A 27,660-nucleotide genomic window follows, 5' to 3' on the forward strand; every position below is an offset into this window, starting at 1 on the left:
GATAGAGACCCCAAACTAACGCTGACCACACACAGCGATATCACAAACTGCAATTCTGATCATTGTTGGCCATTCCTACAAACCCACTGACTGCCGTGTGGCTGTATGTGCTCGGCATACGCTGACCGCACTACCACGCCGCTAAGTGAGCCGTGGTTTGGTGCGGGTGTTGAATAGTCGGGTCTGTTTTCCGCTGGCCATCCCTGCGAGCGGCCAAATAGCCAATTGGATTGTCCCGTACAAGACCAGCATTGGGTTGTACAGAAAAGGACATTGACTGCACACAAAGAGGTATTAACATCATTCTACAGATCTCAGATAAGACCACACATAGGAGAACCTTATTCAATTCTATAGACTGCATCTTAACAGGGGTAAATTCAGCCCTGAAGCTGCAGACCCGCATATGTCCAGGTCAACAGCTAAAGCTCCATAGGACACGCCGCGTTTCGCACTGCAGTAGCTACGCCAGGTATAGTCTACCCAAAGAGTACATCATATGGTATTTTCCAGGACTGTTTATTTTCATACCAGAACTGGTAAAGATGACACTGCTGCCTCGGGACTGCTTTGCTAGTTGATCGCAAGTCTCTAATTTACTAGCTGTGTGTACTTTTCATGGCAAGACATCCATGGCCTATTGAATCTCCCCCACAAACTTGTATTAACCTATATAACCAAAGATCTACAGAATTAAGGACACCTTTTACAGAAAGATTAAAAAGCGGTGAAAAAAACCCCCCAGCACAGATCAGTTACTAACATGCCATATCGGGTGTGGATTAATAGAGACAGTAAAGGTTGACACAGGAAAAGGGTCGACATGGATGCAAGTTGACCAGTACAAACGGTCGACATGGGAATGGTTGACACAAAAATGGTCGACACATTCACTTTTTTATTTTCTCACCCTAAGCCTCCCCTTGGTGCCGAACCCTAATCGTCCCTCTTAGTGCTTAACCGTAACTCTCCCACCTAGAGCCTAACCAACCCTCCAGTTAGTGCCTAACCCTAAAAAACAACAAAAAATGGTCAACCATTTTTGTGCCGTCCATCCCCATGTTGACCTTTTGTACCCATCGACCTACATCCATGTCGACCTTGTGCCAGTCGACCATCTTACCAAACTTGTGCAAGATTTTACTATCTTTCATCCGATAAACGCCATAGCTACAAAAGGAGGAACCAACTAGAATACACATTTTCTACGGACCAGTCACACCTGTGGAAGCCTTTTTCCAGCTTTGTCCGGCCTGCGTCCCATTCTGCAGGACTCATGCGCCTCAACAAGCTGATAACATCAATTCTTATCAATGTGCAATACATGGTTAATTATTTACTTGCACATAATAGACTGTGCTACCTACAGTGATTTTCACAACTGCCTATTGGCACTTTTAAACAGGTGTTCCTTCCATTTTTTTATATCATATTTGGAATGTGCGTGCACACACACACAGTGTCTTGCAAAAGTATTCACCCCCTTTGCATTTTTCGTTGCCTCACAACCTGGAGTTAAAATGGATTGTTTGAAGGTGTGCATCATTACATTCACAGAACATGCCTACAACTGTAACGTTGTGGTTTTTTTTTTAAATTGTGAATCAAACAACATTTAGGACAACATAACAGAAAACTTCAGCGTGCATAACTATTCTCCGACCCTAAAGTCAGTACTTTGTCGAGCCACCTTTTGCTGCAATTACAGCTGCAAGTTGCTTTGGATAAGTCTCTGAGCTTGCCACATCTCGCCCCTGGGATTTTTGCCCATTCCTCCAGGCAAAACTGCTCCAGCTCCTTCATGTTGGATGGTTTCCGCTTGTGAACAGCAATCTTCAAGTCTGACCACAGATTCTCAATTGGATTGAGATCTGGGCTTTGACTAGGCCATTCCAACACAATTAAATGTTTCCCCTTAAACCACTCGAGTGTTGCTTTAGCAGTATGCTTCGGGTCATTGTCCTGCTGGAAGGTGAACCTCCGTCCCAGTCTAAAATTACAGGCAGACTGAACCAGGTTTTGCCCAAGAATAGCCCTGTACCATCCATCTTTCCCTCGACTCAAGTCAGTTTCCCAGTCACTGCTGATAAAAAAAAACATCCCCCCAGCATGGTGCTGCCACCACCATGTTTCACTGTGGGGATGGTGTTCTTGGGGTGATGGGATGTGTTGGGTTTGCGCCAGAAATAGCGTTTTCCTTGGTGGCCGAAAAGTTCAATTTTAGTCTCATCTGACCAGAGCACCTTCCTCCGTACATTTGGGGAGTCGCCCACATGCCTTTTGGCAAACTCAAATCGTGTCTTCTTATTTTTATCACTAAGTAATGGCTTTTTTCTGGCCACTCTCCCATAAAGCCCAGCTCTATGGAGTGTATGGCTTATTGTGGTCACATGCACAGATACACCAGTCTCTGCTGTGGAACTCTGCAGCTCCTTCAGGGTTACCTTTGGTCTCTGTGCTGCCTCTCTGATTAATGCCCTCCTTGCCCGGTCTGAGTTTTGGTGGGTGGCCCTCTCTTGGCAGGTTTGTTCTGGTACAATGTTCTTGCCGATTGATGATGATGGATTTGATGGTGCCCCGGGGGGATCATCAAAGATTTGGATATTGTTTTATAACCCAACCCAGAATTGTACTTCTCAACAACTTTGTCCCTGACTTGTTTGGAGAGCTCCTTGGTCTTCATGGTGTGATGCCTCCTGCTTAGTGGTGTTGCAGCCTCTGGGGCCTCTCAGAGAAGGTGTGTTGTTTATACTGACAGATCATGTGACACTTAGATTTAATTTCACTAATTATGTGACTTCTGAAGGTAATTGGTTGCACAAGAACTTTTGAGGGGCTTCATAGCAAAGGGGGCGATTACATATGCACATGCCAATTTTCAGAATTTTATTTATAAAGATTCTTTTTTATATATTTTTATCTCATTTCACTTCACCAAATTACACTATTTTGTGCAGATCCATCACAAAATTCAGATAACACAAATAAAATAAAATATACAGGTTGTAATGTAACAAAAAAAAAAAAGGTAAAAGCCAAGGGGGGTGAATACTTTTGCAAGGCTATATTTATATATATATATATATATATATATATATATATATATATATACATACATACACGCACACACACATACATATAGACACACATTCAAGCGACCACCATCGACTTAAAACTTGCTCTCATACGGCTGCTATGGCGACCACAGTTACAAGACGTCACCCAACTGCAGGAACTGGACCAAATTCAATTATCCTCAGTGAGGATTAGCCGCGATGTTTTGCCTGGGGCAATTCAATTACTAGTAGGCTGCACATTAACGTGGATTTCTGCTCACCGTCTCTTGAGGCTCAAACAGAAATCCGCATTAAGTAGGGATTTCTGCCCTTACCGTGCCTGCCTTGTAAGTTTTATTAAACCATAGCTTCAGGTACTTATCCCAGAATCTATGGGTTAAAGAGCTTTAGCCGCAGATTAACCAAAAAAAAAGGCTTAGCAATTGAATAGCTCCGGGCATAACAATCCAAGGCTACACCCCCTTTGCGGTAAGATAACGAGGCTAACTGAACCCGGCCCACTATAGTAATTCCCAACATTAAACCCTAAACGGTAACCACAGACATTATTCGAAGAGGAACCCAGCACCTGCTGCTAACAGACCCAGCTCGCTACACATCGGTGATGGGGTCAAACCCAAACCCCCAGCATAAAGGCCTAGCAGACAGGATGAGGACTTCCTCCATTCCTGAGGCCACACATCTTACTACTGTTACGATTACTACTATTATTGTTACATAACTGGGGCTGTATTATAGCCAGGACATTTTAGTTATTAAAAAAAAAAAAAATCTGCCCACTGCACCCCCCTGCTGGCCGGCACCAGTGCCCTCTATAAGCCAGGCCAGCCACGGACACTAAGAAAAATGCTGGGCGAAGCGCCCATCAAATAGGCCCTGATGAGAACACTGTATCCCGTGGTAAAACCCTCCCAAAGACCCACTTAAAGGACATGAATGTCTTATCCCGCCTAACATAAGAACACGTACAGAGGATGAAAACATGTTCCCACTGCCAGCACCGTCTGTCCCATCATACCTTAAGTGTTCGTCCGTCCACCACCACATTGTTCACACACTGTATAGCTCGAAGAGCATCTTCTGACCGTATGTACGTTACATATGCACTGGCACTTGGACCCTGCAACAGATGGATTAAAAAAAATTTTTTTTTTCTAGTTATTGACCACTGGCACAAGTGATAGCCGTCCTCCGGCAGAATAAAAACCTCTTTAAGCTGAAACCGTTCTCAAGGCATGCGTAACACGGTTGGGGTGTGCAAGAGCTAATCAGCAAAAACACCCGGTAAGGTCTAAAACCAACAAAAACATCTCACGCTCACTATTAAACGCAAAATCCTGTCAAGAGTAACATTTAATTAAAAAGCTGATACTCATTAGAAACAGTCATCTATTCACAAACTAAAACTCAAAATGCAAAATACATCATAAATGAATAAGGGGTTCTGCAATCTAAACAACTCCCTGTATTATTGGAAATCATAAATATTAGCCGCATTCTTAAATGGGATTTACGTTAAGTCACAATGCTTACTAAACCAAAATAAAATAATGACAAAAATAAGCCTTTTCATTATTTTTTTTAACAAATGGAAGGTCTACACTCTACCCTTAATAATCATAAATTTGCCACATAGGAAAATTCTAAAAATAATTTGACAGGTGGTGTTGGTATGCTAACTTATTTATTTTCCTTTGCATCAAAAACATCCTAGGAAGAAGTTCCTAAAAATATACCATAACCTCCATTGTAGAAAAGATATCTAAACGTTGTACAATTTTTTTTTTGCACATATACTTAGGAAACAGGATTACATTACACAGTTTCCTTGGGCAAAAAAAAAAAATCATCCCTTCCAGTTCCTTAATGGGGCCTGAATGTATCATTAACAAATGACGTTTGTTTCTACAGAAGTTACAAATCTATACAGAGGTCTTCACTTATAAGTAGTATTGTTTTAATTAATTGGGGGGGGATTCAATTTGGCACAATGTGCTGCCGTGCATATGGACAAATACTGTAATGTCTAAAGTGCTCGGATTGATACCGGGTGGGGAACCTTTTTTCTGCAGAGTCCATTTTGATATATATAACATTATTTGCGGGCCCAATGTAGGCCATGTCCCCTCCGTGTGACGTCACACGGGGCAAGGTCACAATCGCCGGTGATCCCTGGAGCTGTAAGGGCAGCGGTGTGACCGTCTGAACGCTAAGGACGCTCCAGGCGGTACTACTGCATAGATTCTAGTTGCAGTGTGCCATTCTAGGCACCCTGCTAGCCAGATGAGGCTAGCAGAAAAAAGCTCAGACGGCCAGACCAAATGACGAGGGCCTTATACGTTCCCCATCCCTGCCTTATAGCAATGCCTTGTTCTGACAGAAGCGCAATTTCAGGAAAGGACCCCAGTAAAGCTTTCCAGTTACTGACCTGTGAGCCTGCATAGGATGTGCTGTTGTTGATAACAACTTTGTGTATTTTACCAAATTTCCCAAAATATTCTGGCCTTTTTAAAACCTGTGAAGGGAAAGGAACAATAGAGGGAAAAAAGAAAAAAGTTATATGCGCAATAATGTCAACAATTTATGCAGGTACATGATCGTGCTAATTTTTGTTTTATAAAAGGAATTGATATTTGGCAGCTGTGTAAATGACAACGTTTAGCTGCCTCTCACAAGTCAAACAAGATTTTTGATGAGTTCGTGGGCAAGTAATAGCAGACAACGCGTTTTACCTGCGGCCACTGTAGTAATGAATGATCTCTATAGGCAGATCAGATTCCAGCGCGGATTACAAGTGTTCAGTGCGCAGTGGCTTACATGTATCAACACTGCATCACAAATGTCCTAAAAAGTGCATGTGGGGACAAGCCAAAATCAACGAAAAAAATCCCAATGAAATTATACATCGAATAAAAACAAAACAAAAACAAAAAAACTAAAAGCTTTATTCAAACAGTAAAAAGGACATATGAGGCTCCAACAGTCCTGGCGTTTCATCAGATAAGAACTCTCTTTACTTGTTTATAAAATCCAAAAGTGTCAAAGCTGGGTACGTACTATACGGTCTATCGTCCAATATATTGTTCCGTCGCAGCTTGGAACCATATATCATACAGATCGTATAGCGGGCATGCCAAATCCATTGTTCACTGTAGATCCCATCCGAGTCGTTGCACGTCAGATGGGGCGAGACAATGAACGAAGTGTTGCACATAGTGTAACGTGTACGCACAACTGCGCATAGTGTACAGTAGAAATGATTCATTGCATATAATCCCCCGACACGATATATCGTACTGTCGTTCAGAAGAATGCATCGTGTGTACGCTCTATATGCTGTGCTCTGGGTTTCAGTTAAATTGGAACGACAGTCGCATGGTTTGTTACATCGTATTGTGTGTACCCAGCTTTACAAGGCATTATTAGGCCGCCGTGGCACTCACCTCTGGGTCTGCGAGGCGTTGTGAAAGGCCCACTACAAAGACTAGATTTTTCTGCACCACGCGCACGCTGGCCAAATGTTTCCGGTTTTCTGATATTTTCTGTTTCCGCTCGTTCTGTTTCTGTTTCTTTTCATTCTTTATCCTCTGTAGCTCTTCCTGTGAGAGAGGTTTGTATACGGCTGGGTCTTCTGGATATGGCTAAGGAACAACACAGGGGGATTTTAGCGCAGGAATGCTTGGGGACTTTACGCAGGCTTCTTCGCGCTACATAATCAAAAATACACAACACTGAATGATAACAGATAAGTGGCCTACCACCTTTTACCAAATTACCCCTCTAAACTATACTAACTAAATCTATTCTTTGCCTTGAGAATGTTGAAAGCGACAGCAGGGTAGGTCAGTTACATGTACACTAATACACAGGTTCTGAGAACCACTGTACTAATGTTTTCTTTTAGATAAGAGAGGATCTGACCCAGATCCTCTGGACAGTTCCTCTAAAGCAGGGGTCTTCAAACTTGGCCCTCCAGATGCTGTGGAACTACACATCCCAGCATGCACTGCACATAGTTTTAGCATGCTGTTATATCAAAAAGGTGGCAGTGCATGCTGGGATGTGTAGTTCCACAGCAGCTGGAGGGCCAAGTTTGAAGACCCCTGCTCTAAAGCATAAAATAGTTTTAAAGCATAAAACAGTGCTTGAAAAAATTACAGTATGTATCATTTACAGGGGAGAGTGGAACAAAGTCAACAAAAATTGTCGGTTATTGTGGGCCTTAAAATCTAAAGTTGGGGGACACCAGGGCAAAAAGAAAGGGGCGTTCATCCTCTGGGTACAATCTATATCAGTGATTCCCAACCTCGGTCCTCAAGGCACACTAACAGTGCTGGGTTTAGTGATATGCATGATTGTACACAGATGGTTAAATCAATATACTGTAACTGAGGTACTAATTATGTCACTTGTGCTCAAGTATGGCTATCCCTAAAACCTGGACTGTTAGTGTGCCTTGAGGACTGTGGTTGGGAACCCCTGATCTATATAATAAAATTAAGTGCTGATAAAATTTACAGGAGCTTACCAATATTACTGTCTACTTCAGGGGAGGGAGGGGGAGAGGGATTAATAATATAAATTTATCTATACTAATATAATAAGAATGTTGTGGCTGAACCAATTTTCATGAAAACTGCATCATTTTGTAGTGGAAATTGCTATAAATAACCAGCACTTCGTTTCATCTCGAGCCATCAAGTTAAAGCTGAGTAATAACAAAAACAAAATGTATTGTCATCATCAATGCAAAAGATAGGGGTGGCACCATGCACGTGACCAGTAAGGGGGGTGGGTAGGTGCTTGGGCCCGCGTTCACTTGAATAGGATAGGCTACATAGCAGTCTGCACAGGGCACACAGTGACATCGGTGAGAGAGGTGGGTGAATAGGCTAGGCTACATAGTCTGTGCATAGGGCACGAAGCGACATTGGTGTGAGTGGTGGGTGAAGGCACTGCTGCCACCGGTCTGCATAGCGCTGTTGGTCCCTTTGGGCAGCTCCCACAACAGGGTCCTTATGCAAAGCAGTACAACTCTAACACCTCAAATACAAAAATAACAAATCAAAATTTCATTGTGGGCGAAGCCGCGGGCAACAGCTAGTATAGATATATATCTATCACCAGGTGGCGATACAGATCACTTAAAGAGCAATACAACTGTTCAATGTTTCCTCCATTGTGGTCAACAACAGTTTCCATTCGAAGAACAGCATTCTCTACAGCAGTACATTTACGTAGGGAGGAAAAGCCAGCACATGCCATCTTATGCGGCCTTTCAGATCAGACAGGGTATGACATCCTCCCCAATACCACTGGTTCTTCAAAAAAATACTAAACCAAAAGTCAATGTGGGGAGTTCCTGAGATAGGGTGGCCAATACCTGTCCATCGCCACCTAGTGCTAAAATTTGTAAGAAATATATATTTTTAAATCAATAGCTAGGGAATCATCTGAAATCCCTGTTGACCAAACTTCTCTTCAGTGGGAGCTCTAAGGCGTGTAATGGAGTGCTCAAAGTTGGGATTCTTTAATTTTTTTTCTTTAATAAACGGCCCTGTATATTTTATACACACATATACAAAAACCCGCCACACTCTTATACTGCTCCAGCTGAACAGAGCTCCGAGGGGACCCTTCAAGTACAGAGCGTATATTCTCTCTGCAGAGGGTGGAAGGGGGTCACGAGAAGAGATACTGTCACCTCTGACCTTTCTGCACGCGGGACATAGCCCGTTCTCGTCTGTGCGTATACGATGCCAGCAGAAACGGCAAATCTGATATCCGCATGTGCAAGGGAAAAAGTTTATGTCATCGATTTCCAAAGGCTCCATGCAAAGGGGGCACTCCACGGGGTCTTCCTTCACATCGGGACTGCGGGACATCTTTATGGGATCCCAGAAACGCAGTAGGGGAAAAAAAAAAAAAAAACACCCAAAAATATTATGTTCCAAGCTTAGAATAATTTACTGAAATTAAAATCCGTGTGATGCAGCGATCTGAAAGAAAAATCAGGACAAAGAAACCATTAGATCAATATATAAATACAAAGTAATACAATAAAAGGAGCGCTATACACATATACACACAGAAAATAGGGAGTTCAAAATTATTTAAGAGATAGGTTTGGATCTTCTTTTACACGCACAGCGGATTTTCTGACAGTACCAACACCAAAGGGCAACAGCCCAAATGCAAAATGGCTGATCAAGGATCTCAGTCTAGAGCGGGATAGCCAAAAGGCTTACGTATCAGTTTTACATATGCAGTGCTTTATATTGTGCGGCTATCACCAACCATATATACTCCAGCTTTTCTGGCCTGTGTTCTAAGCAGATGGTAATACGAAAGATTAATTCAAAAGAAAATAAAGGGCGAGAAAGTGAAAGTTTAAATCGGCACCATCATTAAAAGTAAAGCCCGGTATGCTATACACGTAGTCTAATGGTATGTACACACGGGACGATCGACAACGATAATATCGTTGTATGATCTCCCGGGTGTTCTGGATGTTCGATATCGACCATTCAGCACACCATGATCCCACCAACGATGGCCGATGACCTACAATGCGCGGGCACATATGGACGATAACGATATTGTCCATCACCCGTGCATGCAGGCCAACCTGATCGATATCGACCAGGTTACTATAGGGACCTGCGATCGTCCATACGTGCCCGCGCATCGCATGTTGTTGGCCACCGAAAAATGCACGATATGATCGATATAGTTATCGTTCATATCGTCCATTTTAATCGTACAGTGTGTACGTACCATAAGAGCCGCCTTAAAATTTCACCTCAAAGCCGCCTCTATGACCCCCAAAAGGTGGAACTAGTATGTGTTTAATGATAGAAAAGAGTTTGTTGCATTTCAAAAGGACACTGTGGCCAGGGAATACATGTGCGTGTTTTGAGGGGGATCTCTGATTAACTAACGCATTTCACCACCACAGATGGCTTATGCATCTCTGATCAGATACATTTTCAAGCTTTTCTGCAGAGATTGGTCCACTGGATAATACTTAATCTAACGATGCGGATTATATTTACGTTCACTAGCTTGGGACAAAAAAATATATATATAAAAAAAACTGGCGAGTTTGTGCCTAGCTTCAGGATGTCACCTGTTCTTATATAAAGTATAAACCGATGTACTGTACATCTGACTGCAGTATACATGGTGTGTAAAACACTTCTGTACGAATTTTCAAAATGATTGATTAAGCGATAATCCATTGGGATGAATCCAGTATGTATACTGCAAAGCAGGACGCGGCAAAGGCTTGTGGCACTTTAGTGACGATGTATCAGACAGCGGTCCTGGGACACAACAGAGGAGCAATGCAGGAAACTGTGTACTCAGCTTAGAGGCAGCCTGCACACTGCTCCCAATATTAACCAACTTTATATTCCCACACATGTACACCTGGGATTGTAATAAGCAACATGTCGTACATGTGCCTCACCAGTAGCCCACACACTTCCTTCATCAATGCTTATCAATCATCTAGAGCAGCGATTGCCAACCGATACGTAATGGGGAAAAACCATTACATTAAACCTAAAATTTTAAAATCAAATTAGAGGATATGAATTATTTTACTGTAAATGAAAGAAATCAACGTATGCGATAATATCTGTAACAAGATAACACATCAGAAGCGTACGGATGGCAATATTGGAACACGCAACACACCAGGTTATGAGAATCACTTATACATATACTACTGTAGCCCGTTTTAAATTGAAACGTACGTTGTGTAATGAATAATGTAACTCCTTATTCCATAAAACAAGAGGAATTGGTATGAATTACCGCTGGACCCCTGGCCGGCGGTTCAAATCCAGACAGCGGCTGGCCGACAGAGGAGGTAATCCCGATCGTCCCTAGGTAAGTATCAACTAACCTAACCCCCCTAACCCTCCTTTAGGGTGCCTAACCCTAACCTCCCCCTTCTGCCTAACCCTAATCCCACCTCTAAGTGCCTAAACCTAACCCCCCCTTCCCTGCCGCCTAAACCTAAATCCCCCGGGGGGTGCCTAACCCTAACCTCCCCCCGAGGGTACCTAACCTTAACCCTCCCTTCCCCTAGCATGAACCTAATCTCCGGGGGAGGGTGCCTAACCCTAATTCCCCCCCCGGGAGCCCTGAACCTAAGACCCCCCCCCAAGGCGGCTGTCCGCTGCAGCGCCCGGCATCTGCTCAATCGGGATGCCAGGCGCCGGTCTACCAGTGTAGGTAAAATGACAGGCGTCTAGATTTAGACACCTGTCATTTGTCCCTCGTCGAGATTAAACTGTCTGAAAGCCGGCGGTCGGCATTCCGTCCGCAGGCTTCCTAAACGTATACCAAACAAGATGGTTAGTGGTAACCTAGTGTTCTCACAGGGTGCCGCATCTTACCCATTTTTTGAAATGTAAAAATAAAAATCACCCTGCGGGATCATTAATTACCCTCTTGCGTAAAGGATACAGAAGTCAGTGTACATGTTACAATGTAGCTGCCTACGTCCTGACCAGCTCTGAAGCTGGAACAACGTTTCTATCCTCTGCAAATGGGAACGCAGAGGGACTGTAAATGGCACTGCACTCTGCAGCTGCCTGCACTGCACTCTGATAAGGGGTCAAAGTTAAAGAACAGGGTAAGCAATGACCATGCACTGCTTACAGTATTCACCTAGTAGAAAAACAAACTTATTTATGAACTGATCCTAGTGACGTGTACTTTAATGGTGGGTATACACTGTGCAATTAAAGTGGACGACTGAACGATAACGATATCGTTATGTCGTCCACTTTATCGTCCATTTTTAACATCAAAACAATGAACGATAACGACGACACGCGTTCTCGCGGGTCGTTCGTCAATATCGTTCAAGTAAACATGCAGGCCGACTTGACGATGTCGTCAGGTTGCTGCATGTTGAGGAGTGGGGGAGAGAGCCCGGCACTGAACGATATCGTTAATGATATCGTTCAGCGGGTGTACTCAATGTCATTAACGACATTGAGCACACCCTGCCGGGGACACACCAGATGATATCGCTCGGGGAGCATATCGTCTAGTGTGTACGCTCCTTAACACCTCTTCCAGAGAAAAGGGGGACTATGGAACTTCTTTAACCTTCTGCTTAACATTACAGCTTTACATACATCCCAGCCGTCCCGAAGAATCAGACTGTCCTGCACAGAGCCCTGACCTCAAGTCCATTAAGGCACCTTTGGGACGAGTTGGAATGCTAGTTTCAAGCCAGGCTTCATCACCTAACATCAGTGCTCATCCTCCCGCTCTTGCAGCGGAGTGAGGGCAAAACCCCCACATGTTCCAAAATCTAGTGGCAACTCTCCAAAAAGGGTGGGGACTTTTAGATTAGCTAAGGTAGGGGACAGACCAAAAGCCTGAGCCAGCGATGGACGCAGGCAGTGCCGATATTTACGCAGTTGAGCGATGTTTTGCTACTGAGCATGCATAAACCCATTTATCCTATGCCGTTCGCAATTCCGTACGGGATCGCCAGCACTTGAGGAGGGGTTTGTAATTCCTGGGTGTTTCAGGGTGGAGACTGGGTGTGACCTAAAGTGATTGCAAAAAGTGGGCGTGTTATGGGCGTGTCTGGGCTGCTCCGTACCCAATCGCAAATCCTTCAGAGGCCATATTTAGTTGTATTGGAGATTAGCTAGTGTGTTGGCTGCTACAAATGGTCGCTGGTGCGTCCATGTTGGACTATGTACAGCCTCCATTGCAAATGCAGACATTATAGAGCCTGAAAGTGGGCATCTCACCTCTCCCCCACCAATCACCCCATGGAGCTCAAAGGGAAGGCTGAGATTAGCATTTTCCCGCAACCACTATTGCGAGAGCAGCTGTATTACCAACCATCACTGAATCAGGCCCCAAATCCTTATGGGCAAAGTCTGGGTTGATTTGTCAATTTAATTAATTATTCTATGCACAGTAATTTACAAAAGAAAAAAATAATAGAGTGAAAGCTCAAGCATGCAACAACTAAAAAAAGTTGGGGCACAAAATTTAGCGGTAATCTACCGTAATTGGTGATGTCCGGCTGCACATGGCGAGGAAGGACCGATAAAATGCACCTTCTCCCTACGCAGCAGGAGCAGACATTTCAATTAAAACACCATCTTACCCATTCACCCCTGCGCCTCACGCCTCAGTGATATCACTAGCTCAGTGGTTCTCAAATGTGCTCCTCAGGACCCCACGCAGGTCACGTTTTGCAGGTCACCCTGCAGGTGCGCAGGTGTATTCATTACTCACTGACACCATCTACAGGTGGAGCCAATCTCTCACTTTGATTCTGTGAGGAAACCTAGAAAACATGCACTGTTTGGTGCCCTGAGGACCGAGTTCGAGAACCTGTGCACTAGTTACTAGCGAACGCCCAGATTACATATAGACCTCATCGGCCGCGATTAGGCGCTTAGGAAGTTTTCATTGGGTTGGGAAACACCCCATAGTGCAGAGGTTCCCAAACTCTGCCATTACAGACCAGGGTTTTAAAGTATATCCATGATTGAGCACGTGACTTAATTAGTACCTCAGCCTAATTGATGTAACCGTATGTACTCAAGTATGCATAGCCTTAAAACCTGGCCTGTAACGGCGGGGAGTTTGGCCATTTCTTCTGAATACGATACTGTGCAGCAGAAGACATGTTACATCTAAAACGTGTACGGCCGATTTGAAAGGAAAACATTTAGCGTTTGTAATTGCGGAATATTTTCCCTGTACGGGACGATAAAAAGACACCAGACAATAGGTTTTTACAGACCCACGGAAAAGGTTATTTTTAGCTGGCGATAGAGCGCTGACTGCATCGCACAGCAGCATCTTCTCTCACCAGTCCTGAGTCAGCTACATGCGGCCTCCACAAATCTCACACGTTCCTGAGCAATAGACGGAGGGGGGACAGCAGTGAGAGTGCACTGCTAATCTCCCACTAGATTGCTGCTCGCTGGTTTACTGTACAAATCCAGGGAACAACACTGAATTCCATTGCTGCAAGCAGATTGTTCTTTTTTCCTCAAAGTCATTTACAGGAACAGGGTCTAGTTTAGGGTTATTAAAGCATTCAGGACGGGCAAACGCAGTGCAGAAGTCTCCGAGTGGCAGTGCTAAGTTCAGATGAGTTTTCAAAAATTTCAGTAGTATCATTGCGGCACGAGGCAAGTGTTTTTTTTTTTTTTATCTTTATGAAATGTTCATTGGAATAATTGCACTTGCAGTATAATAAAAATCGCACACGGCGGTACTGATCTTGAGCAAGCGGTCAGGAAGAACTGGTCACGGTCCCAAGCACAGAGGTTCTGCAGCAGTTACACAGCACGTGGCTACGTAAATCGATGAAGGAGTCCGAGGGACTGTGGCCCAGCTGACCCTTACATCAGGTGAGTGGCTGGTTTGGAGCCAGTAATGGCAGGTTACCGACGATGACTGAACCCAAAACAATCTGTAATTTCTCACCATGACACAGCAGTGAAGGTTATTTAGGGGGACTTTTAATCAAATCAAGTTACTTACATGACAAACAAATGTGCACAGAAATAAGGCAACATGTAGTAAGCAACTACTACACACTTTCCTGAATAGCTGGAGCAGCTATGACACCTAAATGCGCAGGTAGCTCACAACCCCTCTAACAGTTATATTGCTCCATTTATCAGCACCAGGAAAATCTTCGAAAGCTTTCTTGCGCTGGACGTGGGTCCCTGCCATCCTGTTTTTTTGGCTAAACATCGCAGCACCTATACAGATTTCCACCGGGCTTACAATGTTCTGAATGCCAATCTGGCTGACTTTATATCATCATGACCCTAAATAACACAAACTGGCAGCAAAGTGGATCTCACAATACAAAAGAAATACACTGACAAGATACAGGAAACAAACTCTCCACCAAAGCCAAAAGCAAAACAAACTGCTACAGTTACACACAGACAAAGCAGATTGCTGTTTACCGGGTGCCTGACGGCTGAAGACACAAGAAAGCTCTTACAACTAGCGCCTTACTGTATAGCATGCAAGTAATGGCTGGCACCTGCCATAGGGGGAGGACCAGTCTGATTTATCCGACACTTTACATTGGGTGCGGTTATCTGAGACTATACAGTCACATACCCACCAATGTGATTCTTAGCAAAAAAAATAAATAAAAAAGCTCTTAAAATTAGAATATGTACAGCAAATACAATATGACGCACAATCCGGATTTCAGCAACGATAGTGCATTCCCATCTACAGAAGCTGTAATGGTGATATGCACTCTGTGCCTATTAGGTTTGGAAGTGGATGGGATATGTTCATCCTGTCACACAGGGCAATTACTGACAACCCTTTTACACCAAAACCCCGGGTCTGACCTGGGATTTGGAACACTGTTCCAACCCGGGACAGACCCCTTTCCACACCGCGACGACGACCCTGGTTATTCCCGGGTCGGCGCCGTTTACACTGAACTCTTTTTCCGGCTCTTGGAGATGACATCACAATAAAGATGCTCTTACCCTATATCTACCAGATCTCTGGCCGCATGAGGCTAAATCTGATATACTCAGCGGATCAGACGCATAAGAAGGGTCACCAAATATGTGGTTACTGGCAGAGTGTTAGCACTGATCTCCGATAGTGGTTTGGGCAGAAATGGTCTTTTCTGGGCCCAGTCACATTGGGAGCGGTTCCATTCAGTGCGATGTTGAATAGCGACGGGACTGAGGACCCGGGGCCATTCAATTGTACCCACCGCACCCTGCACTTAAGTCGGGAGACGCAGGATACGGCGCCTAATGCCGGATGTTTAATCACGAATTAAGTGCCGGCCAGGTTGCAGTTAGCGCACACACACGCTAAGCTGCAAACCAGCATCACAGCCCTAGAAGAGTCCGATTTCTGCTCGCGCCTCAGGGAGGCTGCGAGCAGAAATCCTCTTGTCGACTGCGCGGCCAATTGAATAGCTCCGCAAAATAATTCTCAGTTATTAAACATTGCACTGAATTGAATCGCTCTCATTAGGATTTTGGCTAGTTCTAATTTGACACACACGTAAAAAAAAATAAAAAAATATATAATCACCTTTACAGAAGCTGCTACCACTCACTAAATGCCCGCCCCAGCCCATACAATAAAACAAATAGGGGAGATTTCCCAGAGGAATCTACCTTTACCCAATGCCAATAGCCGGCTCACACTGCAGGAGAGAATCACCCAATGCCAATAGCCGGCTCACACTGCAGGAGAGAATCACCCAATGCCAATAGCCGGCTCACACTGCAGGAGAGAATCACCCAATGCCAATAGCCGGCTCACACTGCAGGAGAGAATCACCCAATGCCAATAGCCGGCTCACACTGCAGGAGAGAATCACCCAATGCCAATAGCCGGCTCACACTGCAGGAGAGAATCACCCAATGCCAATAGCCGGCTCACACTGCAGGAGAGAATCACCCAATGCCAATAGCAGGCTCACACTGCAGGAGAGACAATCACCCAATGCCAATAGCCGGCTCACACTGCAGGAGAGAATCACCCAATGCCAATAGCCGGCTCACACTGCAGGAGAGAATCATCCAATGCCAATAGCCGGCTCACACTGCAGGAGAGAATCACCCAATGCCAATAGCCGGCTCACACTGCAGGAGAGAATCACCCAATGCTCTACAAGAGAAGTGTAGTGAGAGCTATAAATGGCAAATGTGGTTGGTTATGTTGGACCATTATAATCTAATGGGCTCCATTCAATTCAACGCAAATTGAATAGTGCCGGGAATGAGCTCCCGGAGAGATTCAATTCTGCACGCCGTTAGGTCGGGGAATGCCCGTTCTCCCGCCTTAAACAGGGTGTTTAGTCGCGAGAACGGGCATTCTCCGACTGAACTTCCCAGCACGATGCCGTTTCCGCCACGCTAAGGACAAAACACAGCATCGCGCCTGTACTTTTGTCGTATTTCTGCTCGCATCCCAGGAGGGATGCGAGAAGAAATCCTTAGTCGGGCTTAGAAGCGCGCTGAATTGAATAGCTCCGGGAGCCCAGTGTTTATCGATCACTCAGAACCTCCAAAAGTCTTACTCCACTCTCCCAACTCAAAGAGGCAGTGGTATCGGCAATGCCTGATCATATATATATATATATATATATATATATATATATATTTATTATATATATATATTTTTTTTAATAGCGTACACAGCCTTCGAGATATATATTTTATGCAGTGCTGTCATAAAACAGGGTGCAACTATCTTGGTGCCGAATGATCCATCAATATGCATTCCAGCCATCTCTCTGGTGCTACATAAATCTACCTTACACCTTCTATATACAGCCTCATCCTCTGCGAGACCTAGCAACCAGCCCTACTGAATAACACTTGTTGAGCGCTTTCCCACAGTACAGTCTGTCAACAATGGCGGGGGCTTATTAACAGCGAAGCTACAAGGGTTAAATCTTATCCACAAAAAGAGAACACTGAGGCGCAATATAGACATATAAATGACAATAAAATACATTTATGAGTCATAACTCAATAGGTCAGAGTCTACAAATTTCTACACAACAGTCAAAGGGTATGTAGTCATTAGGGGCGATTTAATGGTTTCTGGGTATTGTTGCTACGGTCTAAAGTGACCGGAAGTTATTCAATGGTTTTGGGCAACGAGCCCTGAGACTCCGGATTTCTGCTTGCACCCTTGAGAGATGCAAGCAGAAATCCATGTAAGGTAGGGCTTTAGGGCGGGACGTGCACGGCACTTGGCACAGTAGAAGCCACTTAATGTGGCTAATCCCATGTATTTGTGCATGAATATGCACCATTACGACTAGCGCAGGGCTGGACGTGCAAACAATTGAAACATCCCCAGAACGTAAGACAGTGAAAAATGTTCACATGGCCGACAAAAGTCCGACAGAGAAAGGGCCGAAAGTACAAGCTAATCGCACCCCGATCAGTGTGGGTTACAAATGGTGACTGTAGAACCACGTTACAGTAATGACCAGACTAGTGAGGGGGAGAATGTTAAGCAGTGGGCACACATCGCTACACTTACACAGAAGCTTGCAAACAAGTAGGATGACAGAAGCTAGGCACACAGTGGGCACAACAGAGCAGTGCCTAGCTCCAGCCGTGACGGCTCAGAGATTGTATGTAGGAAACACTGGTGCATAAAGTTGGGCATATGGGTTTAATGCAGCCTGCTGTGGCCACATCATGGTACACTGTGGGCTTCATTCAGAGCCGCTCGTAAGCAGCCGCTCGTTCCGAGCGATGTTCGCACATCTGCGCATGCGTACGGATTGTAATACGCATGCGCGAACCAGTCAGTGCGGCCGAAAATCGTGTGCTCGCTAAATAGCGAATGCCTGCTAATTTGAGTGACAGGAGGAGGCGTTTGTGGGTGGTAACAGGGGAAGGTGCTTGAAAACAGGGAGTGGAGATCAGAACGCAGGGGTGCTTAAAGGTCAAAACGGGCGTTTTAAGGGTGTGCATAATTAATACAGCAGCGTCAGCGACCACGTCAGTTGGTTGTTTTATAGTCAGAACTGCTCGCATGACTGCGGTATGAAAAACCAACCACAAGAATAGCGAGCAGTTCATAAGCTGTTCGATGTACTCGATTAATCTATTAAATAGCGGACATGACGTATGATGCGAGCGGCCAGGGGGCGTCTTTTTCAAAAATACGACCGCATGTTTTGTTCGCTCGTTCAGACATAGAGGTGTGAACAGACCGCAAAGAGCGAACGGTTCATTTAAATAGCCACCCCCTTTTTCTGAACGAGCGAGCGCAAATAGCGTCCGGCTCTGAATCAGACCCTGTATACCAAAGTTGTACGATTAGAGGTAACATCATGTATTTTGCACGCAACATTGTTCTTTTTATGAAACACCTCCTTAGATGCGCGACCCACAGCACAATCATATAGGAGCACTATATAGTGGGAAACACAATTTTCCCCACACAGAAGTTATATATTGCCATACTAGGGAAAATTAAGAAAACAAAATAAATATGGCGGCGTTTAGTGCATGCTATGGGGGGGTCAGGGGGGATTCCACTGAATGTGATGTAGGCGATGTGCCGCTGGGATTGGCATGTGCAAGCCGGCAATGGCACCCTACATTGTGCGTTACACTCAGCACCCCCACAGAGGAGGGCAGGAAAATGCACAATGTGAAGATCCCATATGTACTCTGACTATACCTTGCTCCGGAGGAATGGATCATACATTGCATGTAATTGAATGAACCCTGACGGCAGGAATGGCCCCCCCTACACGTCTCAGAGGACCACCCTAAGATCCGCGATGAAAGCACACATTTTATACAGTAATTGTGGGAATGCAGAAAGGCAGTTACTCAGCAAGCTCATGAAAATCCTTTACTCCTTGTTCTAAAAGGAAGGGTCTGCACAGCCGTGCTATTATACGCAGCACCCGAAACGTTCCCTGGGACATCGGAGCACAGCATAAAACAGGACGCAAACATGAGCGCTAGCCAGAATCTCCTTCTAGGAAAAGAAAAGCGTGTAGACCACCAAGGGGGCGATTCAATCGCTTTATCGCACCCCATCTCCCGTCTAAAGTGATGGGAGATCGGAGTGCTATATTCCATTGCTTTTGGGCAGCCATGCCTAAATAGACCAGGTTTAGCAGCGTAAAACTGATAAAACTGCCTAAATTCTTGCTTTGGGCGCCCAAAGTGCTGACTTATCGCACATTTCTTCTCACCTGCGAGCAGAAGTGTGTTCTCCCGCGGCTGTACGAGCCCGAACAGAGCAACAACTGAACTGCTCGGTCGAGCGCGGACGATAACAATTGAATTCCCCCCTTAAGTGGCTTAAGAATGAACCAAAAACTTAACTGTAGACCAGCTATTTTATTGTAATACAACTTTATTTATACTGTCACAAATAATATAACACAGTAGTGGGCAACGGGCATCCCTCTGGCTTCATGTGGCTCTCTGAGCCCGTATTTGTAGCCTCCAGCTCCTTCCTGCCTTGTGGTCATATTTGTTTGCTGTAGCTTGTAAGGCTTGTTTAAATGGCCTGCTGATACTCTTTCATTGATTAAATATATTAATTTAATAGCTTTTCCTTTAGACTGTAAGCTCCCACGAGCAGGGCCTTCTTCCCTCAATGATACCATCATATCCTCCCGACTGCCTGCAACGGCACCTAACCCTTGGGCACTATGACCATTGATGCAGAAAGGGACTTTGTTCATACCATTTGTCTACGTAGTTTGTAAGACGCTGCGGACCCCTTGTGGCCCCATAAAAGGAGAAAATAATATTAATACAATGAGTAATGTGAGGCCCTTTTGAAGGTCCGAGGGCTATGAAATGTAGCCTCCCGAAGTGTATCTGGTACAAGAGTTGCGGAAGGCCATAACGGTGACACTAACATTCTTAAACAAGTCCCCAAATGGACAGATCGTTAGAGAGGCAGGAAAAAAAAAAAAAACCCTATTTACGGTGTCGGGGACTTGTAGGTATATAACTGCCAATGGCACAAGTGATCATGGTTTTCCGCACTCAAACAAGCTTGAGGGCCTAAAGTTTAGGCCCAGTAACAGGAAATACCAGTTTGACTTACTGCCCAGAGCCGGCTGCTGACTGGACATTGGAGTTCATTGGAACTGAAAGTTACCAGCCCTGTCATCGTCACACAGCAGCTGGGATGTCTCCACTATATACGCAATAAAACTAATAATCGGTGAAATGCAGACAGATGCCCTTTAGCCAAAATTACAATCATTTATAGTCTGTCTCCTTATGCCGTTAGAACTGCACAAGAGAGGAGGTGGTCTCTGACCGTTTTCTGTGGGTAATTCACAAGTTGCTTTTCTCCCTCAAAATGAAGAACACGTGTCCAGGACAAACCGAAAACTATATACTAGTGTTCCTGCTAGGCTGTGTTAGTAGGGCGCCGCACCTGATTTCAAAAGAGCAGAATGCGCCCTGCTAAAACGTGCCTTCCCCACACATGGGACCTCATTCAGACCCGCTCGCATCCAGCGTATGCAAATTTGTCAAAGTGACGACATGGGAAGCGATCGCTCGGCAAGGCATAAGCACACCCCCTTTGGCTGTGCGAGCGATCGCTCTGTGTATTGAGACGCCCACTGGCGCACGTCATCTCCAGGAAGTGCATTAAAACATTGGTACATCGAGCACCATCAGTAGCGATCGCAGCGCTTGTGGTTGCCTTAGCCTGCCGCAAGCACTTCAGGGTAAAAAACGGGCATGTCACGTGCACTATGACGCTGCCTGTTAAATATGCACCTCCACTCCCCTGTTATTAGTGTCCTGCCCCTGTTACACCCACAAACGGCCTCTCCTGTCACTCATTTCACTGGACTGTCTTTGCTGGGCGAGCGAGCGGGCTGTGATTGCACAGAGTGGTTCGCGCATGCGCAGAACGAAGCATGCGCGTTCACAAACCATCGGGCCGCTTGCGAGCGCACAGCGCTAGCGAGCAGGTCTGAATGAGGTCCATGGGCCGCAGTGTTCCGCAGGTAGGAAAAAAAGCAGCGCAACGATCACCGCTGGTAAATAGATTCACAGAGAGGGGAGAGCTTGGGGGTAGCCAAGTGTCGGGCACGCTTCCATGTGTGATGAACATGAGGGAGTCTTTTCCAGTGGCCACGTCCTCTTTTTAGGTGCACACGTGCACCTTTGCCGCACACTCCAGTGCCTTCTCTACAGTCAGGGCGCCGAACCTAGAGTTAAGACTATATACCGGCCTGCCATTACATTAAAACGGTCTGCCTAATATTGTGTAGGTCCCGCTTGTGCCACCAAAACAGCTCCCGTCGAGGCACGGACTCAAGACCTTTGAAGGTGTCCTGTGGTATCTGGCACCAAGACGTTAGCAGCAGATCCTGTTTTATAGGGCGCCTAAACTAATGGGCGACCGACGGAGCAATTCAATTGTTGCTCCATTGGGCGCACATAGCTGCGGTTCAACACATTTCTGCTAACTGAGGTGCGAGCAGAAATGTGCAATAAGTCGGCTGTTTGGGCACCAAAGCGGAACTTTAGACGGAGTTAGCTGCTATATGGGGCCAAACCCCGTGGCACTTGGACGTCCAAACGAATCAACACTTTAATTGCTTAAATGGGCACCTATTGCATATGGTCACCCCCCAAAAAAATGTAATTCCCCCTTTAAGTTGCGAGGTGAGGCCTCCATGGCTCAGACTTGTTTTTCCCAGCACATCCCACAGATGCTCGATCGGATTGAGATCTGGGGAATGTGGAGGCCAAGTCAACACCTTGATCTCTTTGTTATGTTCCTCAAACCATTCCTGAGCAGTGTTTGCAGTTTTGCAGTGTGGCAGGGTACATTATCCTGTGGACAGAGGCTTCTGCCATCAGGAAATATCATTGCCATGTTGGGGTATACTTGGTCTGCAACAATGTTAGGTAGGTGGTATGAATTCCACAACCCAGGGTTTCACAAACATTGCCCAGAATGTCAGACGAGGCCAGATTCTTTTATTGCTCCATATTCCAGGTCTGATGATTACGTGCCCATTGCAGGCGCTTTCAGCGATGGACAGGGGTCAGCATGGGCACTCTGACTCATCTGCGGCTACGCAGTCACATACGCAGCAAGCTGCTATGTGCTGTGTGTTCTGACACCTTTGTGTACGGGCAATAGGCAGGTCGCCCGTACACACCAGCAGATGCTCCCCATATATCTGCAGAGATATACGAGCTATCTGCTTTGCTGCACGGCTGATGAGATATGTCTGACGTCGTTCACAGTCATATCGGGGGTACACACTTGCCGATGAGCTCAGCGTATACCCAGCTTTAGAAAGGGTTTATCATGTAAATGAGGTGGTAATCAGTCCTGTCAACATCTGAGTAATGCTGTACGCTGCATCAGGCAAAAGGAATGCCCCATGTATGTACAGCCGTGGCCAAAAGTTTTGAGAATGAAAGTATTGTGTGATGGAGCACCTTGCCATAAGGCAAAAGCGATAAGTGGCTCGGGGAACAAAACATCAAAATTTTGGATCCATGGCCAGGAAACTCCCCAGACCTTAATCCCATTGAGAACTTGTGGTCAATCCTCAAGAGGCGGGTGGGCAAACAAAAACCCACAAATTCTGACCAACTCCAAGCACTGATTAGGCAAGAATGGGTGGCCATCAGTCAGTATGTGGCCCAGAAGTTGACTGACAGCATGCCAGGGCGAATTGCAGAGGTCTTAAAAAAGAAGTGTCTGTACTGCAAAGACTGACTCTCTGCATAAACTTCATGTAATTGTCAATAAAAGCCTCTGACACTTATGAAATGCCTGTAATTTTACTTCAGTATACCATAGTAACATCTGACAAAAAGGTCTAAAAATAATGGAGCAGCAAACTTTGTAAAAACCAATACTTGTGTCATTCTCAAAACTTTTGGCCACAGCTGTATGTATGTATAAAACACACACACACACACACTCTCTCTCTCAAGAAAAGTAACCGAAAAAACCCCACAAAACAATCCACTGTCCTCCTAGCAAGAGCGTTTAGCCTGCTCACACCTCACCTTTTGCATCTTTCACACATTAACCACATGCAACATACATGAAAAGTGCATTAAAACAAAAACAGAACAAACAAGTCAAGGGAACTCTCTACGTCTAGTGTAAGACTGCAGTTTGCCCTACATCTCATGTGTTAGCCCATGTCACCAGAGCGACAGGTTGTATCGGTAACCAATGCGACAGGTTGTATCGTTAACAGCGTAGCCCATGTCACCAAGTTGTATCGGTAACAGCATAACGCATGTCACCAGGGCAGCAGGCTGTATCAGTAACAGCAGGAATAAGTCGCTGTGAAGGAACCAACTGCGGCTTTGGAAAGTTGATAATCCAGCAGGTAATGGTAAGTGGTAGATACATCCAGAAAAAGAAGTTCTGGTGACGAAGCCTTGAGAATATCGTCCAGATACGGAATTACAGTTACTCCTTGAAGATGAAGACGAGCCACCATGGTGGCCATGACCTTTGTGAATACCCTGGGGGCCGAGAATACTTCGAACGGAAGAGCACAAAACCGATAGTGTGCATCTTGAATGGCAAATCTGAGAAACCCTTGATGTGGCTCCCAGATGGGAATGTGTAAGTGTCTTTGATATCCAAAGATAGCAGGATATACCCCTGGTTCCAGGCTTGCTATCACTGAGCGTAGATTCCATCTTGAATATGAAGAACGTTAAGTGAGGATTTAAGGACTTCAGATTCAGAATAGGTCGAACCGAGGTGTCCGGCTTCGGGACCACAAAAAGATTTGAATAGAAGCCTTGATTCCTCTGGTGTCTTGGAACCGGAACCACCACCTCTGAATCTAGGAGCCTTAAGTAACACCCTTTACTTAATTTCCGAGGTCTGAAGTCCTGTCGTGAAGAAACGATGAGGAGGATGGATCGAGAAATCTATACGGTAACCTTGTGAAACTAGATTTGGGACCCAGGCGTCGGAACAAGTTTGAGGCCATATTTCCTTGAACAAAGAAAGATGAGACTCCCACCATGGGAGCCCCCAGGTGGGCTGGTAGCTCGTCATGCCACTGGCTTGTCGGCAAGTTTAGCGTCCTGACGTAGAGGGGGGGCAGCTGCACTTTCTCTACCTCTTGTTCGAAGTGAAGCCGTAGAGGAGTCTCTTGCACGACCTCGGAAATTTGTGGGAACCAGGAAGTTCCAGAATAAGGCCTTCGTGGTAACGGGGCTGACGAGGAAGAGGACGGTAGAAAAGTGGATTTGCCTCCTGTAGCCCGAGAGATCCACTTATCCAACTTGGATCCGAAAAGAATATCTTTGATTCCGCATCAGCTTGCCAGGAGCGAAGCCAAAGAGCTCTGCGAGCCACTATTGCTGAAGCTGAAATCCGGGAACCAAGTAAGCCTATATCCCTTGAAGCCTCATAAAGATAGATGGCTGATTCTCTAATATGCTCCGCTAGCTTTCCCCCTAGGCTGTTTTAGCGAAGCGTGGCGCCATGCCTTCCTTCTGGAGGGCAAAAAGCACCCTGCCCTCGAGGAGGGCAAATAGCGCCCTGCCCTCACAGCCTGCGGGTGCTGTCTTCACCCGCGGGTCACAGTGTCCCGCTGGTGGGTAAATGTGCTGTGACCCGGTCACCGCCGGAGAATAGACGCCGGCATCTATTCTCTCTGTTGGCAGCGCTTGGGAGCTGCCCGGTGTATCAGTAAGTGCCGGCACGCCCCCAAGAGTGATGAAAAGGGGATGCGTCTTCTAAACAAGCCCCCTTTTCGGGCACGCAAGTGCCCTCTCTAGCTCCGGCGCCCAGCTCCTTTGAGGCACTTTTCTAAAGACTGAAGAGGTGAGGGGGCATAGAGATGGAGCAGCAAGTCACACTTCTAAATTCTTTAAGTGCCTGCTCCACTCTGCACCCGTCTATACCCCACAGTCTTGACTCCGGTGTCCCCTGTGGATGAAGGAGAAATTTTAAGGCATGGGCAAAATGAAAAAGTTTCATGAGAGCAGCAATACTTTGGAACCTCCCAGTCTGCATATCCACTTATGAGCACTCTACCCAGCCAACAATTGTACACTGGAGGGCCACTCAGGGTGATTATGTGCATGGGAAAGTAACAGGCCAGTGAAATTGACCATTGTACTTCGCGAATTAGCAATAAAACAAGTGCCTACTAGGAGACAAGGGGTGCCTAAAAAAAATTGCTTTCTCCACCTAAGTTTTGTGAGTCACACCTACTCCATCTCCCCTCCTTACTTCATATACTGTGCTGGTTCCAAAATTCTACAGCAAAGTTCACACCATGCACCTCATCAGGGCATATGTAGAGTTAGGAACAAATAAAAATGGACCAATTTGCACTTTGGCAATACCATGTTGCACTGCAGGTGGGGCAGATATAAAAGAAGTAAAGGTATTTAGCATTTTCGTGTAAAAACAAAGCTTCCCGGTATTTGTTCACTACATGCAGGAGCAGAAAACAAAAACATTTGCACCACTTGCATTGCAGCATGGTTTATTCTAGGAGCAAAATGCTCCTTTTTTATTCACTCTTAGCTCTGACTCAGGAAAATCATTCCTGTAATTCCCCGTGTTTATATTCCAGCGGGGGAGAATTCAATTACACTGCGACAATTAATGGGCGCTCAACGGAGTAATTCAATTGTTGCTCTGTTCGGGCGCGAATGGACACATTTCTGCTTGCACCCTCCTGAGGTGGCGAGCATAGATGTGCCAAAAATACTGGTTTTGGGCACGCCAACCAGGACTTTAAACTGGTTTACGCGGCTAAACACAATCTATTTGGGGGATAATTAATGGGCACTCAGAACAATTGAATTGCTGTGTCGGGAGGAACATTACTTATTGCAGCGCAGAAATTGTCGTCCCCCCCAACAGTCCCTTCCAAAAGTCAGAGACAATTTAGGAAAAAAGAGGAAAAATTCAGCAAGCCTCCCGTTAGCCAAAGACCGACCACTTGAGGGGAATGTCCCCTGTTCATCTACTGGTTATATAGCCAATGTGTGTTAAATTCAATAAACTGCAAAACTTGATTAACACAACATGATTTAAAAGTCATTATAGCACAAAGGGCTGTAAATGAATTGTTAAAGCAAATGTAAAAAAAAAATATTAAAAACCAAAACACCCACATCTGCCTTTGACATGTGCAGAGTATTGAGCAATATTACAGTAAACCTGCCCGCACCAAGTTCAGCACTTTCACCAGAGCAAATAACTGATAAGTCTCACTAATATGGAACTCTCGTCACTGTAATGTGCTTTATCTAGAAAGTACAGGTGGCTCCAAGGCACAGCCAAGGCTCATGCAAATCACAGATATGCAATATTGCTGGGAGCTTTGGTTACGGGACACTACAAATCATCAAGTAGAGAAGTGTTGTCTGCATTCAATTATTTATTCTTAAAAGGAGGGTGCGAGAAGAAATCCTTTAGTCGGGCTAAAGATGGGTACACATTAGTCCAGTGGTATCATATTTGGGCCATCAAACTGCAGTGGAACTACACATCCCAGCATTCCCTGCCACAGTTTTAGCATGCCCTAAGAGCAAAACTGTGGCAGTGCATGCTGGGATGTGTAGTTCCATTGCAGCTGGACGGCCCAAATTTGACACCACAGCATTAGACGATCAGCAAACAATGCATCGGTTGTACAGACAAACGATATACAGGTACTGCATACACACGGTGCAATCTTCCAAATGACAACGATATATCTTGCATCGTTGGGTGGTTAGAACGTTAACTATATAATGTTAGCATATCACCTGGTCGTCCGAACACACTGCACGATTTGCGGGAAATCGAGTGTCAAATTGAGCTGCATGTAGGGACAACCTAGATGCAACGGACGACGTCGCTGGAGCGCGCACAGTGCGTACACACTTTCTCGTTACGATCCGTCGGAATTAGCCAAATCTTTTTTTTTTAAAAATAGTCTAATCTGTACCCAGCTTAACAGTGCTATGATTTAATAACTCCGAGAACTCCTTCCTGGGACTATGCGCTGAATTGAATCACCCCCTTTGAACACAACTTGTCATTT

The 27,660-nt window shown here is 45.4% G+C and overlaps 1 protein-coding gene across 7 annotated transcripts in view; it reads right to left on the minus strand.

The window, feature by feature from the left end:
- CNOT4 (CCR4-NOT transcription complex subunit 4) overlaps nucleotides 1-27,660 on the minus strand; it is a 79,282-nt gene that overhangs the window by 38,759 nt on the left and 12,863 nt on the right. For all 7 annotated transcript variants that reach the window (XM_088459261.1, XM_088459260.1, XM_088459263.1 and 4 more), the window contains exons 2-5: nucleotides 8,789-9,076; nucleotides 6,521-6,718; nucleotides 5,506-5,592; nucleotides 4,096-4,197 (exon numbers count right to left, since the gene is read on the minus strand). In XM_088459261.1, coding sequence (XP_088315387.1) covers nucleotides 4,096-4,197; nucleotides 5,506-5,592; nucleotides 6,521-6,718; nucleotides 8,789-8,962 — 561 coding nt within the window. In that variant the 5' untranslated portion in view covers nucleotides 8,963-9,076. The remainder of the gene's footprint in view (nucleotides 1-4,095; nucleotides 4,198-5,505; nucleotides 5,593-6,520; nucleotides 6,719-8,788; nucleotides 9,077-27,660) is intronic.

The sequence above is a fragment of the Taudactylus pleione genome, unplaced genomic scaffold, assembly GCF_031769625.1.
Source record: "Taudactylus pleione unplaced genomic scaffold, aTauple2 ptg000903l, whole genome shotgun sequence".
Lineage (NCBI taxonomy): Eukaryota > Metazoa > Chordata > Amphibia > Anura > Myobatrachidae > Taudactylus > Taudactylus pleione.